The sequence below is a fragment of the Chaetura pelagica genome, unplaced genomic scaffold, assembly GCF_000747805.2.
Source record: "Chaetura pelagica isolate M959 unplaced genomic scaffold, ChaPel_1.0 scaffold28, whole genome shotgun sequence".
Lineage (NCBI taxonomy): Eukaryota > Metazoa > Chordata > Aves > Apodiformes > Apodidae > Chaetura > Chaetura pelagica.
This window is the reverse complement of record NW_009954303.1, coordinates 133,499-152,433: the sequence shown is the minus strand read 5'-3', so window position 1 is coordinate 152,433 and position 18,935 is coordinate 133,499. Positions and strand designations below refer to the sequence as shown.

The following is an 18,935-nucleotide window of genomic DNA, read 5'->3' as shown; positions in this document are numbered from 1 at the left end:
TCCCTTCCCCTTCCTTTCCCTTCCCTTCCCTTCCCTTCCCTTCCCTTCCCTTCCCTTCCCTTCCCTTCCCTTCCCTTCTCTTCTCTTCCCTTTCCCTTTCCCTTTCCCTTTCCCTTTCCCTTTCCCTTTCCCATTCCTTTCTTCTTTTTAAAGCCCAGGACACCTGATTCCTGGTGGCAGCAAAGCCATCTCACCCAAGAGCCTGGAAAGCACTGCTTTCTGCTTTGCACTTGTTTTCACTGTAACACTAGAAGTTCCAGGCTCTGGTTTGGTTTGTGCAGGACCAGATCCTCAACTGATCAAAATTATACTCTTTACCATCTGGCTTTTGAATTTTTGCAAAACATTAGAATTTGTGTCTCTACTTTCTGATCAGGGTTCTGGCTAGAACCACCAAAAGTTATCTTTTGCAGATAGTTACTGGGTTCATGTTTTATGGCTGGGTTCTGTTGGGGTTCCTCCAGTGGGAGATGTAAGCAGGGAATGCAGCATGTGCCAACACTGTCCTGCTGAGACCCAGACCTGTTTGTGTGTCTTCATCTTGCTTGAGATGGCATTTCAGATGCATTTGTTTCTGCTCTACAGTGAATTGATACTACTGAAGATATAAATGCAGATTAAGGTGCAAGCAAATTCCACCAGTCTGGATGGTGATTAATATCTGCTGACTGGCTTCCCCAATTCACTGAATAAATTATACCTTTATTCATAAGGAATATAATGTCCTTTTCAATTAATTTCATCAACCAGATCCTCAGTTTTGTTTTTTCATTCCTTAGTTTGCTTTTCCTTTAAACATTGTGAGAATTTTCCCATTCTCCTGGACTTGCTCTGTGCTCTCCTGTTTGATGAAACACATCTCCCCTGTTTGCATCTCTCCCCTGGACCTGAAAAATGGGTCATGTTTAAGGACCTTAATAGATAGGAGTGAACATCACAGAAATGAAGATGAAAATAAGAATTGAACCATGTCCTGTTTACTTTAAACCTGCCTGTAGGCAGTGAACACAGTTCCTGGGCAGCTGCACAGTGTGGTCCAGTGCTGTGTCTCAGGGTCTCACTTGCTCCCAACACATGTTGGAGAGGCTTCAGAGCTGCACAAGCAACAGCACAGTGAGCAAGGCTTAGCTGAGCCCTTTACTCAGCTGTCCCCTGGAAGTCATACACCAACAAAATCACTGCCCAATCTGCCAGTTCTGGGCATATTTTAATAATATTATTTCTTTGTTTATTGTAGTTTCTATTTTTAATGAAATCTTCTCAAAAGGAAAGTCTTCCCCTTGCATGGAAGGTGGTGTTTCAAGTTCCTTTCACAGCCTGATCCTTAATCCCAGGATGCCTCCAAAAGTGATGGTTTCTTCTTGCTTTCCTCTCCCACTCCAAGGATATTATACTCCAATTGCTTAACCTAATTTTTCAGCTTCTCAGCCTCATTCAATGTGCTGTGATGAGAAGCAGCCAATTCACTCTGAACATCTCTTTTTCTCACTATTCCTCCTGTTCAAATCGGCTGCAGAGCACCTAGAGAGGAGACTTTTGAATGGCTTTGAATCAGTCCACCTAATTTTAAGTAGGTAACTCAAGTACTTTGTTTGACATCCCAAACAGCTCTTTATGTGGGGAGAAGAGTATAGAACCACTGGTCCTGAGGGAGATGAGGCATCTGCCACCTTTTCAGATGGAGGTTGTTCATTAGTCTCCCTGCTAATCCAGGCAGCCCTCCTGAGGGATCTCATCCAGAGCTCCTAAACCTCACCTCATCATGCTCGTCACTTTATGACCCTGTAGGGCCCCAACATTTGGAGGAGTGCCCTGTGCTGAGCCTGAGAGGATCCCTGAAGGTTTTGAAGGCAGATTTAGGGCTGGGTTTTGAAGCCTGGGAGCCTCATGGGCTTTTTCTGGCTGCACCTGTCTTGGTGGGTCTCTTGCTGACAATCAACTCTGTCCACATGGGAGCAGTTCATAGCACTTGCCAGCAGTGAAGTGGCTCAGCTGCTGCTGGTGGTGGGGTTTGTCCTTGCAATGCCATGAGTATAGCACCAAGGACCACATCTCATGGCATGGGCTTCCTTGGCACCTGCTTCCCTTGGCCAAGTTGGCTGCCCACGGCATCGTCAGCACCCCAGCACTGGTGGTACATCCCTGTGCTGGTACTTGTACCCTTGCATGGAGGGCTCTAGGTTGCCTTGCTGCTGCTCTCAGACTGTCTTACAAAGACCTGAACAGTGCAAATACGTCTGCTGATACCTTGTGGTAAAAATCCCTGTGGGATAACTGTCGGAGGGAATGGAGGCTTCCCAGCTCTCTGGGTGAAGCACTGGCCTAGGAGCTGGTGCCAATTTACTGTTTGTGGCCAGGCAAAGAGTATCCTCTAATAGCAGAGGATACTGGAAAGTGTGGAGCAGGCTTAAGCACAATGAGAGTGGGAAAGGGGCTCACTCCTGGGCTGGGACAGAGCCAGATGAGGTCAGAGTAGGGTGTGTGGGAAGGTGGGGTCATAGAAAAGAGCTGACTGATGGGGAAACAAAGTCATTGCTTAGAACATGCAATATGAACACGGCTGGAGGAGACTGATGGGGAAAATAGCAATTGGGGGTAATTGAAGCAATTCAGGGCTCTGCAGTGATACTTGAAGCACCCTAATAGTGTGGGGCTCTCTGATTAACTGTGATTGTGCCAGCATAATTTGAGGAGAAGTCAGGTGGGAGATAAGGAAATGAGGAGGGGAAGGCAGACAGCAGGAGAGGTACCTCTGTGCCAGGCAGCTACGTTTGAAGCATCTTTATCTGATCGCTGGTGGGTCTCCAGGCAAGAGGTGCAAGAGCCCCTCAGGAATATAATCCCTCTGTCCTCCAGGGCTGAGCTTCCAGAACCCTCTAATGTCAGAAGCTGTGTGAATGAAAATTCACTCAGCGTGAATGCCTGGGAGTGAGATGCCATTCAATCTCCCTTCAGATAATAATTTCACAATAATTTAAAATAATTTAATTTGCCTAATGGGTAAAAGCGGGTCTAGGCTCTGTCATTTTTTGGAGTTGCAAGTGCAATAGCATGGAGAACTTCCACAGGCAGAGATCTGGACTGGGATCAGGTAAGAAAAATAGCTTGAGTCCCTGGTTGGTATCTAAAGTTACATCTGATGCTTAGTTTTCAAACTGTGGGAGAGGCTGGGTTAAGTTTTTCTTTAAGAACTTTTTCTGAAAAAAAAACACCGAAAAACAAAAAACAAAGCAAAATGCACCAAACAAAAACTCTGGGTGGGACAAAGGGGTAGGTATTTATTACCCTGAGGATCAAGAAAACATAAGACATCTGTTCTGCGTTTAAATTTGTATTGCTACACAAACTCCACCTCTAGCTGTGCAGCTTCTGGAGGGACAAGTTGGTACGGAGTGATCCTGAAAAGATGAGAGAGATTCCTGGAGGAGAGATTTACATTGCGTATCATCTTATCACCAGTCTGTCCCTCTTGCTTTTTTTTTTTCCCCTGCACAGCAAAAGAGATGATTAAAGAGCCAGGGATTTAATTACAGCCAGGTATGCCTAGGGGGAAAACCCACTCAGTGAAAGGACCTTGCAACAACAAACAGAAAGTTCTCAGTTTCCTGGCTTTGAAGGACTTCAGTCTGTGCAGGGGGGCAGGTTGGAGTGGGAAAGAAGGTGATTAGCCTGGAGTTTGCAAAACACACAGTCCTCTTCCCCCTGTTCGACAAAATGCTGCCTTCAGCACTTCAGTCCTCACCATCAGCTCCCCTTTTGGCCTCACCACCCTCCTGCTCCTCTGAAAGACCTGAACTACTTCTCAAGCGCTTTCTGGCATCTCCGAGTCAGTAAAACAACTCCCTTCTCCCCCACCCAAGCTTTTGCGCTACCTTCAGCCTGGGAAGAAAGGCTCTGTGATATTTGTTGCCCCCCGTGTTCTGCCCCACCGGTGCCCACCCGCAGGTCCCACCCCAGCTGGCACGGTGCTGCCCTGGGAACTGCCAGCCAGGCATCATTTCAAAGGCAAGAGATACGGGTCCAGCGCGTGGGAGGCTGCCTCTGATCTGAATCACGCTGTTTGTGCTAGGGATGGGGCCCTGCATCTTCTCTGCTAGGCTGTACCAGCTTATCTGGCTTGCTGTGCCTGCCTCTCCAACCTTCTCACGTCTTTTCATTGCCAGGCTGTTGGGTGGAAGGGAAATGATTTTGTTGCTGGGCTCTGTCAGGCTTTTGATTGGTGCTGGGGAAGATTCTGTAGAAATTGTCTTGTGTCTACTGAGTGCAGTGGGCCAGCTGAGTATCTCCATAGCTCCCCTCACCTTCACTGATGGAGTTAGCTCCCTGTGGCTGTCAGGCCTGCTCAACAGCAGCTCCGTGCAGCAAGGCTCCTTCTTCAACATTCAAAAGTCTTCCAAAATTTAGCACCTTAAACCTTCAAAGAGCAAAAATCTGCTCCATCCTGCAAGACATTTCTGAAATTTTTAAATGAGGTGAACAGTAAAATGGACAATTGGCTCCTCTGAGCAAATGGGAGATGCTGCCTTCACAGAAACCAAATACAGTGATAGAGGTAGAGAGTATTTTTCTACATGATCAGCTGAACTAGTGGAACAAACGCCCAGTTTTGTGAACCCAGCATAACGACAGGGAGAGATTTGGCTGTTCTTATGCATTTATTGGGAGACTCATTTGCCTTTAAAGAAGGAGAGGGGGAAAGAAAAAAAAGAGATTAGTTGGTTTTTCCTGACATGTGTACACAGCCACGGGCAGTGCCTGTTATTTCACTTGCAAACAATTTCCTCTCTCTTTTGTTTATTGATGACAGAAGGCATTTCAGCCAGGTACACTGGCTCTTCCCTGACTTCAAAGGAAGAATTGAGCTTACAAAGGCAAGCACCATCCAGGCAAAATGAAATGCAGGAGGGAAAGGTCCATGGATGTAATGCTCAAGTGGAGGTTGTGTGCAAGGGAAAAGCCCAGAAAGCCACAGCATAAAAATGGGGACAAATCCTGTTGTTGCCTCTTTGGTGCCACCAGGGCTTACCCATGGGAGTGGTCACAGTCAAGTCATCCAGGATGCCCCTGCAGTCCCCTTGCAATGGCAGCAGACATCCAAAGCCTTACATGGGAGAGTGCACAAGAACCATATTTAGCTTCCTCCTTCCCTGTGCAGGCAGCTGCTGCTCATGCAAACCAGGGCACTGTGTGCCCAGGGAAAATTGCAGGCTGGAAGTAATGGGTTTTCAGGTCTACATTCAGACTGGAAGTGAGGCTTGAGCTTCTAGCAACTGGAAACATTATCCAGTGCATAAATCAAGGTTCTGGTGTTTCACAGGGTCCAAAATCAAGATGATGGGCTTTGCCTGCCCAGGGCTTATGGCTGGACTGGCAATGACCATACTGGAGAGGGAGTCCAGCAGCTCAGAGAACCGGTGAGGAGGCTGCAATCTGTATAACCCAAGGATGGCTGCTCAGCCCCAGAGGGACAGCAGGTGACTTGGGCTAACACTTGCCCTTGGAAGAAGTCCCATTGCCCAGCTGGTTGGTTCAGCATTGGCATTCTACCTTGCCTTTGTATTGCTGCAGCCCAAGCAATGGGAGAGCACATTCAGGATGGCAGCCTCGGCACAAGGGCTGTCCCCGTACCCCACTGGCTCTGGGGACAGCCCTGGTGGCCTCTGTTCTGCCTGTCTCCAGGTCTTGCCTGCTCAGAGGCTGGCTCTGCTGCAGCAGTGCCTGTTCCCCACGCTGAGGTGTTTGCACATCAGGCCAGCACCATTCTGGGGGCACCACTGCTGTGATAACCAGACTGGGCTGGCTTGGGACGTTGCTGATGATGTACCCCAGTGACTCAAGGAAGGGCAGGGACTGGGCTGCACCTGCACAGTGTATCCCGATGAAATACGCCGTTCAAGTCTGGGCAGATTGAGAAGCGTTTCCTTTCCTTTGGTAGCTCAGCAGAGCCCAAACGGGGCTCGGGTGATGCCATCACTGAGTCAAGCCATGCCCTGACAGCTCTCAGGCCCTGCCGCCGTGACTCAGCACAGCCCCTGCTGGGGAGAGCCAGCAGGAGGGACTGGGAAGCCAGAAAAGGCTAATGACAATTCTTCCTTTTAGAAGCACTCAGCTTAATGAAGCATTACTCAGTGGCTCCTCCACCCACCCCCCAAGTAGTGAGCTGCTGAGGCTGGTATCAGCCTCCTCCTGTGTCCACAGAAGGCCTTTCAGCCAGGATGACTCAGGTCACCCCATGCATTGCCCAAGCATCACACCACAGCAGGTCCACCAGTGTCCCTGAGGCCAACTCAACAGGTTACACAAGCCAGGAGAGCCACAATGGCCCGTGCCACCATCACATGGCAGCTGTTCACATGTGAGCAAAGCTCTCAAGCCCTGCCTGAGGGTGAGGTTGGGGACACAAAGGAGGAAGAAAAAGCATTTAGTGGGAACCAAAACGTCTGCTTGGTGAGAAGTGCCCTTCTGTCAAAGATTGCTTGTGCTCTGAAGCAAAGAGAAAAGTAAAATTTTTATGTTTTCTATTAAGTTGTAGCTTGTTGGAAATCTGTGAAATATGTAGCTATTCTTTATAATGTCAACTTTATTTTGTCACTCTATTGCTATTTACTTCTTGCTTTTTATTTTTATTTGAATCACTAAATTGCTTTTTCTGGACTCCTTGCCATAGATCAATGCTTCTTTTCTTTTTAATAACTTTCTTATTCAGTGTACACTCATTTCCTTTCAGTTGAACTTCTATTTCATCTTTAGGAATGACATAGCAAGGTTAAACTTGCTGTAGCATTGCTCCAGATGCAAGCAGAGTACCAAGGTTTTCTCTAGCATTGGCTGCCATTGAAACAAAGTCATCGTGCCAAAAAAAAGCATTTTGAACTAGATCTCTTCTTTCAAGTTGGAGGGGTTTTTGCTTGGATCAAACAAACCCTTTCAAGGCAGCGAAAACTCGAGGTAGATCCTATCAGTCCCTCCCCTGAAACACTGTCAGTTGGGGCTTGTTTACACAGCGGTGTCTTCCAACCTCTGCCCTCTTGTGTCTACTTGGGCCAGTGTCACTTGAACTATGGGAGATGCCAAACGGAGAAATAAAAGAGGTAATTTTTGCTCTGAAAAGTGCTGGAAAAGCCAAATACTTCCTAGGATTCAAATTGTATTGCTCCTCCTTCCCTCCCCACCTCTCCCTTTTTATTTAAAATCTGCAAAACCAGTTCCCCATCCTTCAACTCTGCATAGTGCTGGGGCTGGGTATTAGCATCTCTGTCATACTTGTTTCCTGACTAAAAAAGATTAACCACCCAATTTGTATATTTATAGTTTAAAATAATAGCAAGAGAAGGTACAGGAAAAGAGGCATTTTCCTCTTCTACATATGAATTTACTGGGGTTTTTTGGAAGGACTTGCCAGGAATGAAGACCTTAGTATTAATTGTATTTCACCAAAATTACATGAATTAGAAAAATTAATTTGTATCTACAAGGGTCTTTAGAAAGTTTCAGTCCCCACTGGTGAGTAGGCAGTAATGGTAAATTCAGGCTGAGTACAGACTTTCAGCTGTAGGATGTATCTGTCCCGAGGATGCAAAATGCTCAAAATAACGGATCATGTCTTCCAACCATTTACTGCACCAGTGAGGCCCCTTTTTCTCAAGGGAATAACCCATTTGCTGTCTTTCATTTGCTTGAACATTACAGTAATTCTTCTCTGAGCTTGTTCAAGTTGTTGTGCATCAGACTTAATCGTGCTTGTCTGCTTCCTTCCCAGGTTGTGCAGGGTCTGGTTGTTGGAAAACTCACTAACCACTGCACAGAGAGGACCCTGCTCAGGCTCAGTGTCTTTGTCTTTGCTGGTGTGGGTGTTGGCATGGTAAGACTGGCTGTCAAAGCATCCATGGTGCCTTGACCTGGCTGCGAGCTCTGCCCTTGAAATGCTACCACTGGCTCTGCTGGGTGGTTCTGAGGGGGCAAACCAGCTCTCTTGGGCCTCTGAGCAAAGAGAGCCATGCTCAGTGTGAGCACTGCGCCAAATATCGATAAAGAGCCCTGTGAGTAATAGTTACAGGGATTAAAAAAAAAATAAATCTCACACAGAAACTTGTTAAGTCCCTCCTGAGTCACTGGATTTGCATAGAAATCCTGCCCTTGGTCTTGTCAGTGACTGCATTTCCTGAACTACCCAGAAAGTAAATTAAGATTATGGGGGGTGGAAGTCATTGCGGTTGAAAGCAGAGGTTGTGTGCTCTTCTGCTGGGGCTTTATTATTGCCTCATTTCCCCAAGGTGAGAGTATTTGGGGAAGGAGGTAGCAAGGCAATAATTCTGTTCTTTTGTTTTGGGATGACTGATGTTACCTGTTGCTGGTTGTGCCTGCACGGATGACAGTCGATGCCAATCCCAAACCGGAATTGGAAAAGTGATCTGACGTAGGCAGCTCTGTCAGTGGCCATGTTTGCTCAGATAAGCCATGCCCAGGGAACCAATAACTCTGCCCAAGCAGTGGGAATGGAAGACGGGAGCACACCCATCCCCATCAGCACATGGGCCCAAAGGATTGTCAAGCTGTGTCAACCTTTTGACATTCCCTGCAGGATTTGGCCTTGAGCCTTGCTGCTGAGGCAGTGGTGCTCCTGCCAACACAGGTGCTGTTCCCACAACTGCACCACAGCCATAGGGATGTCAGGGTCAAATCCTGGAGGGAATTGAGACTCATGGTTCCCAGTTACACAGATGAGATGAGATACCTGCCAATCTGAGGCTAAATTACTGGTCCGAAATGAGACTGGAAAGAGAAGATGAACATAAATGAAGGGTTAGTTCTGCATATGGAGCATGGTCCTCCCCTCTCTGGGACTTCATGGCTCATGGAGGTGCTTCTGGGTGGTCAGATGCTCAGGAAGGATCCCTCCAGCTGGTGTCCCATGTTTTTGGCTGACACTGATGTGCCACCTTAGCATGGGACATCTGCACAGGGCTTCGTGCTCCTGAGCATGGCCCAGTAAGGGCTTTGAAGGTCTCACCTTTTTTTTTGGTCATGGGTGGGAGAAATTGGGTGGGACCAAGGTGGACCTGGACCATTTGAAGCAGGATGCCACTGGGACTGGCTCCCTGTGCCAAAGCCCAGCCCCATGGGAATCAAGCAGTGGGGCAACATAGAGTAAATGGGTTTTATGCATGGAGGTCTCACTGAAAGGGAAGGCTGGAGGGAGCTGGAGCTAGGAGATAAAGCCTCAATAGCAGCAGAGGGACAAAAAGGGCAGCACAGCCTGCAGTGGCTAGTGCCACCAGCTATGCTAGGGGGAAGGGAGGCAGGAAGGGAAATTATTTTAGAATTGGAAATTACACCAAGCCCGGAGGGCTATGGACATCCTGACAGCACAGGCCTGGGGACAAGGGTCAGCAACGACTTCCCACGAGAACTATTCATAGGCAAATGCAGCTGCAATCGTCTTCACCAGGAACGCCTTGTTGAAAAAGCACTCTGTTTGAGTGGCTGCTGAGAAAACATCCGTTTCTGAGGTGGCCTTCCATCTTGGCGGAGATGAGTACATCCCAGCAGCAGGCCCCAAATGCAGAGATTAATGCATTAATTTTTTAATCCTGCACAGACACCAGTGAAGGAGCATCCCACCACCCACTCTGCCCCTGCTGCATCTGGCCTCCAAACGAAGCAGATCCCCTTCCCAAAGGATTCAAATAAGCAGAAAAGATAGCTGTTAGTAAAAGACACTCTGAAACCCATCTTTATATTGCTGAGAGGTGGGCTGAAGGGTTTTTGGAAGGCAGGCACCGGCAACAGCAGACAGACAGAGAACAGTTCAGTTGGGAAGAGGTTGCCGGATATTCCCAGCAATTGGCAGCTGGAGAAGGGAAGAGGTACGCTGGGAGCTGAGCATTAACACCTGGAAAAGGAGAGGAGGGGAGAGCTGGTGTCTGATCTGCAGATGCAAGCTGGAAGTGAGTGGGCAGAGTGTAGGAGGGCTTGGCGGTTGCGATGGGGAAGTTTTTCCCTTTGTCTGAAGGCACAGCTGTGCCTTGTCCTGCCTCACTGCCTGCCTTTCCCAGGCGCTTGTTTTTTGAGCCTGTCTGCTGAATCTCCTGGCTCTGCCTCTCTAGCCTGAGAACAGCTTTCAGATCTGCTCAGGTCAAGAAGACTGCAACCTACCCAACAGCTGAGGAGTACCAGAAATTGGGCTCTTTCTGGCTCGGGTCTTTTCAAGTCCCAAGGGAGCAAGAAGCCACAAGAGGCACAGGGATGGCTCAGCTCTTTTCTGCCTACTTCCTTCAGCCCATTAGGAAATTTGTATGAGGCAGGAGAGGGTTAAACCTGATTTTTCCTATGCGCTCTGCAATGTTGTCCTGCAATGACATTTGCCCTAGCAAGGAATTATTCTCCCTCTGTCTGAATGTTTATGTGCCAAAGACCTGTTCCTCTGTCTTTGTTCTCTGGTTCCTTAATCGTAAGTACCTAGATCTTAACCAAAACGTAGGCAAAGAGCCCCTCAGAGGAGAAAAACCTGGCCATTTGTGAGTCTAGAGGGAAACTAGGAGTAAACCTCAGTATTTCCAAGTCATTAGTGAGCAATGTCTCTGGGCTTCTCCATCTTCTGTAGCCAAGAGGCAGGAACCAGATCTTGGGAGACAGAACTCCAGAGAAAGAAACTTCTGGCTAAACCAGTGACAGAGATTTTTTCCAGCCACAATAACACACCTTGAGATGTGGGTGAGGGCAGGAGTCTTGCAAGAAAGGGGGAATTTCCTTTCCATGCCCCAGAGAAATCCGTTCATTTGACCAGCAGAGCTTGTGAATGAGCTGAGAGCTGCTCCAGCCCCACGGCTTAGGGAGCTTCACCGCTTTTGTTTCAGTATTAAACAGCTGCAGGGATGTCTCCACTAAGAATATGTGCAATAACAAAATCATTACTCTCCCTAATTATGCTCGCTAATGTGCACTTATGGCCAGAAGACCTATTCCACATTACTAAATTTGGTGAATTTATTAGCAAGGAAGCAGCAGAACAGGATTAGAAATCCCAAAGGTACCGTGTTACATAATGTGCCGTGCTCATTTATTCTGACAAGCTTAGTTTAGTTTTAATTATTTATGATAATGAACTGAAATGCCTTCTCTAGGCTGTTTTGTATAAGTAATGGAGGCTTCCTGAAGTACACCACATGCATCTGCTGCTCAATATTTCCTCAGGAGTTGGACAAGAGACTGAAGACGGGGGGAAGGGTGTGGGGATGTCACTAATTCCCAGACACTAAAAATACCCGCAGCAGTGCTGGAGAAACGTGCTGCCAGACTGTGGGGTATCATTTGCTGCTTGCACTGCATACTTGGAATAATTTGCTGCAGAAAAATTGTGGGCTATGAAAGACCCTGCAGTGGCCAAAGCCACATCATCATGTATCAATTGTGGATCCCATAATTTACCTAAGCCATGGGTTTGGCTTGTGATGTTTTTCTAGGTTGTTCCTTGCCACTAAGTCACCACTTGTGCTCTCAAATGATCCGTGGTCCATTTTTTCCTGTCCCGTAGGCCCTGATGAGGACTGTGTGGCACTACTGCATTGTTGCCCTGCCGCTGGTGTTTGCCTTCAGCATGCTGGCCACCATCACTGACAGCATCCTCACCAAGGCTGTCCCCTCATCTGACACAGGTAAGACTCATCAGTAAAGATCTGATTGGCTTTTTCTTGGTTTTGACTCCATCAGGTGCTTCCCAGCTCATGGCATTGCTATCAAGAGCAGGGGCACATTCATGGTGACTGCCCAATTCCCCATCAAATCTGTCTTGGCAGTTGTGTGCAGTGGGTGTCTGCAGGATGGATGAACAGGGACCAGTGAGGCTAATACAGAATGAGCTTAAACAACACTGAGCAAGCATCCTGCGACCCAGTGCACCCAGTCCTGTGCTTCCTGCCGACACTCAGAGTGCAGGATGCAGCAAGAGAAGCCTCTCCCAAACTCACGGTACCCAAAATATGTTCAAGAAAAAAAAAAAAGAAATCTGCTTTTCCACTGTGAGGGTGGCTGAAGGGGCTGTCATTCACACCTTTTAACTTAGAGCATCTCAGGAGGGTAATCTGGATCACTCTTTGGAAAAATGTTTTGCCCTATCAAGTAATTGCCCCCTGCATTTGGCTGTGTTTCAGTTGAAGAGCTCCTGTATTTCTCTGTACAAGGGGACTGAAATGCAGCAGCAGACACACAAATCTTGATACCTGATTGTTGTTGGGTTTTTTTTCTTCTGTCAACAAAGGAAATATGCCTATGTTATTGTCATGGGAGGCTTGCTGAGTTTGTCCCAGGATGGAGCAGAGTTAACCTGGTTTGATGTATTTTGCTTAAGTTCCGTCAGGGTTTGATCCCCAGGCCACATTCACCAGGTACACAAGAGTTTCTCTGCTCCAGCTGAGCCTTTCTAAGTTGCATCCTGTACCCTTCATTTTTCCTAGCAGCTGATACCACTGCACAGAGTTTACCAAGAATGGGAATTATAGTTTGAACAGACCATTAGTGAAGTTTACAAAGCCTTATTGAGATATTCCTGGATGAAGAGGTTTTCTAAATGTCACTTCAGTAGTTTATTTGTAGACCAGACCAACATATCTCCTACAAATTCTGGGAGCCCGTGATTTCCAAGGTATACTTCTACCTGGGTATACCATTTAGTTTGCAAGGAAGTGAGGACTGGAGATGATCCCAGTCCCTTCACTTGGATGGGAAGAAAACCTGCTGTTTCATGAGTTGGAGCAATATTCATACAAGGAGAGAGCTGGGGGGAAGGGCACCAAGCAGCTCTGGGACATACAGCTGAGCTGGAATTTATCCAGGCTCTTCTCAAAGGGGCTTTGTGAGGAAAACCAGAGCATTGCTTGGCTCTTAAAACCCAGAGGCAAGCTTCGGTCAGAGAGAAAAATGGGTTTAGTTGCCTCACCCTGCTCCCCGCTTGCGTATGTTGTTGGGTCAGCCTGTGTCTCAGCAGGACATTTGTTCTCCACATGGCAGGGTAGGACAGGCACCCAACAGGCCAGCACAGGTGGTCAGGAGGGGTCATGGGACATAGGGAGAGCCATGGACTATCTGGGGCTTTCTCCTGCTTGTCCATCCTGGGCTGATGCCATGCCAAGTGCTACTACAAACTGCAGAGTGACAGCTGCCTTGAAACTGGGCACGCTGAGGAGAGGAACCAGGGGAAACCTGGTCTCCACTGCTCCTCCCTGGCCCTTGCCTTTCAAACCCTGCTTCCTCCTTGCAGTGTTTTGGAGTGATGGTTTTGTGCTTGTTTTGGAGGCACCCGGAGAGGGGCCGGGGTGAAGGCAAGAATGCCTGACACAGCAGAGCTGCGTCCCAGCGAGCTGCCTCCCCGCAGCAGCTGCGGCGGCGTGGGTGTCTCGCAGAGAAATGCGGCTATTAAAATGCTTGCCATCTGTCTGTGGCCGTGGGTGGCACCCCCAGTGGCTGCTCCACCCGCAAGGCAGCTAAAGGGCTGAGCCTTCCTCTGCGAGCCCAAGACAAGCGCTGCAAAGCGAGCATTTTGGTGGTGTGTTAGAAATCCCCACTTGCCTAAGAGCATGGAAACCTGGCTTTATGGGAAAGCCTCGCGGTTGCCACGTCAAAAACCTGAGCGCTGGCTTGCATCGGCTTTCAGTTAATGCAAGGAATTCATACATTGGGAATTTACGTTTGGAAACAGCACTTTAGAGCCTTGCTGCTGTCTTTCCCTGTTGCTTTTGCCAGGCTGGGGATGGCAGAGCCATGGAGGTTTTTCTTTGGGCCAGGGAGAGGCTTTCTGAGGAACTGGAGGTTGGGCCGAGCTCAGGTGTCCATCTCATTGTGGAGCTGGAACAGATGGGGCGTTGCAGGAGGATAACCTGTCTGTCCTTGCTAGACACTGAGTCATTTGTCCTTGCCTTTTAAATAGGTGTCTTAGAAAGGAAACAGTGGGATGTAGGATAGCATCTCTTTCTCCCACCATCCTGCTTTCAGGACCGATCCAAGGTCATTTCCTACCGAGGCTGATGAGTTTCCCACTTGCTCATTGCTTATGGCTGGGTCTTTGCACTGAAGGGAACAGAGTGGAAATTAATTTATTTGGTTTCCATTGATTTCTTTTTTTTTTTTCCTCTTCTCATCTTCAAAGGCAGGAAGGGAAAAGTCTGCCTCACATGCATGTGCTGTTCAGCTGGGTGCATGAGCTGGTGGGAAGGCAGCCCTGAGCTGAGAGGGACTTGCATCTGCACAAGCACTCCTTGTCAACCCTAGTCTCACCCTGAGAATGGAGGTCCTGTTTCTATACAGGGCTCTACCACCCTTGGGGGAGGGAAGGAGAGAGGGAGGAAGCCCAGCAGAGCCTTCCTGTGTAACGGGCCCACATTCTGTGATTTTATTTGCACATCAGACATGAAGCCTTGGGAGGAAATCTTGCAGCTGGGCAGGGCTGGGCACACTGAAATCCCCAGCTTTGCTTGGGCTTCACTGGTTTGAAGGCGTCCGCTGGCAGGGATGATCTAATTGTTAAATTAGGCCCTGTGATTGCCCCGTGGGCACAGGGCTGATCTGGGCCAGCACCATCATCTGAGTGCGGCAACAGGATGTGAGCTGGAAAGGAGGGCGAGCCGGGGTGCCCTGGCACGGTGGAGGATTGGAGGAGGGATGGAGCCACCAGGCTTGGGAAGCTGTCAGCACCCAACCCAGAAACCTGTGGGAGGAGAGCAGGGCTGGGGCAGGAGGGGAGGATGGGCGCACAACCAGGATGGATCATGCCACATATGGGAAGAAGGGGAAAAAATGCTAGGGAGGGAGGTAAGAAGAGCAGGGAAGGTTCAGAAAGTGGGATAGCCTTGATGAAAAAGGTGAGCATGTGCATTGGCAGAGCTGCAGAAGTGATGCTGGAATTTTTCTGCTGATACGGTGACTTGTCCCAGTTCAACATCTTGCCTTATATGAGATCCACCACATGCACAGGTTTGAAACAGAGCTAGTGCTGTGCTGCAGAGCCAAGATTTACAGTGTCCCAAAGTTCAAGGGTGTCTGACACAAGAGATCTAATTTAAGCCCATTAATAGAAATTATCCTCCTCAGCAACAAGTTGGAGAAGTGTGAGGGAGAGCTTGGCCTTTTAAGAGGATGGATTTCTGCTCCAGGAAAAAAAAAAAAAAAAGGAAGGGAAAGGAAAAAAAAGAACCTCCTCAATCATAAGAGCAGCCAGGTTGGCAATTGTACATAGTGATTAGTCTAATTCGAATACCTTGAAGGGAAAAAATAATTGCAAAACCTGCCCCGAAAGTTTGGTGGTTGTGGGATGGTTCCCATTGGCAAAGCGTCAAAGCGAGGTCCCACCCATCGCCTTTGTGTTCCCATGCGCGGGAGGAGCGCTCAGCAGCACTTCCTGGGAGATTTCCCTCTCTGCTTGGCTACGCCCTCGGCTGGGGCTCATTGCACAAGTATTTTAAGCATGCTGATAAAAGCCCAGCAGGCTCTGGCCAGCCTCACGTGGACCCTGGCTGCCTCTTCTCCCTCAGAGCAAAGGATCGTTTCCCCATGGCTGCCCATGTTAAATATTGCACTTGGCTCCACATGTTCTTACACATGGGATGGCATCCTCATCCTCCCCAGACACTGCTGGCCTTCTGCATCTACAGTGCCTCAACATCTCTTGGTGGAAAATTCATGCCAACAGCCCAAATAATGGCACTGATATTAAAAGAAAAAATAATTGCAAACATCATTTCAGAGCAAGGCCACATATGCTGCCAGCCTGCCCTTTCTTCCAGTTGTTGGGGGCCAATGGTTTTCTGGTCTGCCAGGTATTTTCTACTCCCCTGAGTGATAGCCATGCTGCATGGAGACTGCAGGGGAAAGAGCATGCTGGGTGCATGGGGACCTTCTCTGCGCCCTGTGGGAAGTCCTGGCCATCTGTCTGCACATGGAAAAATCCTACTGTTGCCAAACTGGAGGTGCTTTCCCATCTGCTGGGTTCCTGTTAACAATGCAAATGGGAGATCTGCTGGAGGGGGAACCAGCCCAGCCGGGTGAAAGGCTCACATTTCCATCCAAATTGAAATATCCACTCTTCTTTGCAAGAGACTGGTGATGTATCTCAAGGGGGTTCAACCTTTACCTGTGGTTTTATTTATTTATTCTTAAAGATCTTGTTAGACCTAAGTTTCTCGCTCCTGATAAGCCCTGGAGAGCTGTTGCTCTGTCCTACACTAGAGAATAAATGGCAATAGCAACTTGGATGGGACAGGGTCCTCTTGAGTAATCATGATAGTGGAAGAGTCTGTGTGATTTGCTTGGAAGTCTCAAATATGACACTAGAAATTACCTCACCATCCCTTAACCCATGCAGTAGTCACCAGTTCTGTTGCATGTAATGCTCAGAAGCATCTTCTGGGTCCAAAGACATCCTCGGGCCCTGGTGAAGGCAGCAGTGAGCACTGGTTTGCGTTTCAGGCAGCGGTTGTCGTCCAGGCCACTCAGTAAAAAGCTGAGCTGGCTCGTGGTAGAAACTGGTCCTTGTGCCTTCAGGAGTCCTTGGCCTTAACAATTCCTAATTGGACCTCTATAAATTAACGCAAGAGATTATTCGATGTTACTTGCTATTCCCGCAGGGGAACACTATCAGGAATGAAGGGGATCCCACACACTCTTCTCTGCTTTTCCATCCCAAGACCTGCCCTCCCCCTGACGTCTGTCTGTGTGTCTCTGCCATCTCTCCTAGGTACCATGCTTGGGATCTGTGCCTCGGTGCAGCCCTTGACCCAGACAGTGGGCCCAACCATCGGTGGTGTTTTATACAAACAATTCGGAGTCTCTTCCTTTGGCTATTTACAGTTAATTGTCAACATAGGTTTGTTTGTTTACCTCTTAAAGAGTAAAACCCCCTTGAAGAAGCTGAGAAGCCAGTAATTCAATCGCCAGGAAGCAACCCCCTTATGGTTTCCATAGAAATAAAGGTGTTCTTGAGTTTTATTTTTTATTCTGTAAACCTGGAATAAAACCATTTTAACAATACCTTGCCTTTCATCAACATTTACATCTAGAGTAAGGGACAGATCAGTTTGCAAAGGCCTTGGAACTGTGCTGGAGCAGCTGGCAACTGCAGGACCCTGGGAGCTATCGTGTTCCCCTCCACAGCAGTGGTTGTCATTGCAGGCACCAGCTCCAGATCCTCAGCTGTTGTCAGTCAGCATTCCTGGTTGGATTCACTGAAACTAAGGGGATTAGGAGCCAGTGCGTTTTCTCTGGCCTTTAATGTCGCCCCCCTGCAATGGTACAAAGGCAAATAGGGGCAAACTCCATCTGCTTTTGAGCGTCATTTTGCTGCATTCCTGTGCTCAAGGCATTTGAATGCTGGGACCAAACATTTGCTACATCCACAGCTCAGTCATGTGCAGCCTTGTCTCTGCACGAGCCCGGCGGGCGGCAGCACAGCTGCCAGCAGCCCACAAGGAGGGTGCAAATCCCCTGAGTAGCACACTGCAGTGCCACGGTCTCCCTGCTGCTTCCAGAAACGGGGACAACCCTCCTGCCAGGGTTTTCCCCCTGTACTCTCTCCTGCTCTTACTACAGGCTGTTTGTAATTACATGCTTTGCAACTTCCTCTAGTATGAAGTCTCCTGTGAGAATTTCACTGATATTGGAAGGGGGAATCACATTATTGAAGTCACCGAATATAGCATTAATAGTGAGCACTTTGCCTCCTAAGCTTGTAGTCCTGACTGCCAACTCATGCACTGCAGCATCACTCTTGAGAAAGCCCAGGATAGTTAGCAATAATTGAGCCTCACAAGATAAAGCTTTAGTAGTTTTATCACAAAAAAATTGGCTGCTTTTGTCTCCAAGCTTCTTGGTCCAGGCGCTATCAGAAAAAGGATGGTCTCTGTACTTCCCAGTTATTCTGTAGAAACGTAACTCAATATAGAGACTGCAGAGGTGGAGGAAAGAAGAGGGTGAAGAGTTCAGCTTGCTTTGTTGGAAAGCCGAGCAATCCCGTGGAGCATCGGCTCCGTGGTATTCCAAAAAAATCAAGAATCCAGTTTTCTGCCTTAGCACAGCACTAAGCTACGGGGACCAAGGGAGGATGCAGGCATTAGCAGACAGCAGCATTGTACTGTCACAGGGAGCTCGTGTCTTCTGCACCCACCGTTACTGATTATATGGGAAAGCACTTCAAAAGCGGCACTTACTCAAGTTGTGGCAGGCGCTTCTATTTCCACCACTAACCAGAATTAGACCTCAGCACACTTTCCCTCCCTGGTCAGCAGACAAGGTCAAACACAAATGGGTTATCTGGGCTTTCTCTACCTCCCACTGCCTCGTCCAGGGCACCAAAAGCAGAGCTCACCCACTCTGTATAAGCCACTACACCACTGCCCACTCCACAGACTCGTCAACAAAAGTTACTGCAGCCTAGAGTATAGTAATAAAAAATGAACATTTCAAGTAATTTATTTGGAATGGACATATTAATGCAAAAGCAATATTAAGACCAGTAACTGCTGAAAGACATTCATCAAAATAAATACAAATATAGATACTACAAATAATTTAAATTGTTTAACACCACCAGTCAGTGTTGAATCTTCCTTGAGTCTCATAAATAGAAGATAGTCGTTCGCAAAGCTGTCCCACTCAACACGTGGGTGCTCTGCTAGAAGTCCTTTATGAAAGTCTTTGGTTTTTCTTTAAATGCATCTCAGGCAAAGCTCAGGGCTCTTTGCTCAGCAGCCTCAACGGGCTTGGAGAAAACCAAGCTGCTTCCAGCTCTCTTCTTCGCTTTCCTTCATTGGTACCCTGTCCCATTTCAGTCCAAGACACTTGATCTGGTTTATCATCCAGTGGTAAGCTCTGAAGGAGGCAAGAGGAAGCAGGTTAGTTAAACAGGGTGGCAGGGCAGAAAAAAAGAAAGAAAAAAAAAAAGGGGGAGGGGG

At 48.1% G+C, this 18,935-nt stretch overlaps 2 protein-coding genes across 2 annotated transcripts in view; one reads left to right on the top strand and one right to left on the bottom strand.

Moving 5' to 3' along the window:
- Positions 1 to 16,911, top strand: part of SLC22A18 (solute carrier family 22, member 18) — a 68,515-nt gene extending 51,604 nt beyond the window's left edge. The window contains exons 8-10 of the mRNA XM_010003872.1: positions 7,760 to 7,861; positions 11,534 to 11,654; positions 16,724 to 16,911. Of these exons, the coding sequence (XP_010002174.1) occupies positions 7,760 to 7,861; positions 11,534 to 11,654; positions 16,724 to 16,911 (411 nt within the window). The remainder of the gene's footprint in view (positions 1 to 7,759; positions 7,862 to 11,533; positions 11,655 to 16,723) is intronic.
- Positions 16,912 to 18,430: 1,519 nt separating this feature from the next.
- Positions 18,431 to 18,935, bottom strand: part of PHLDA2 (pleckstrin homology-like domain, family A, member 2) — a 1,260-nt gene continuing 755 nt past the window's right edge. The window contains exon 2 of the mRNA XM_010003871.1: positions 18,431 to 18,852. The gene's annotated coding sequence lies outside the window, so the exon portion shown is untranslated. The remainder of the gene's footprint in view (positions 18,853 to 18,935) is intronic.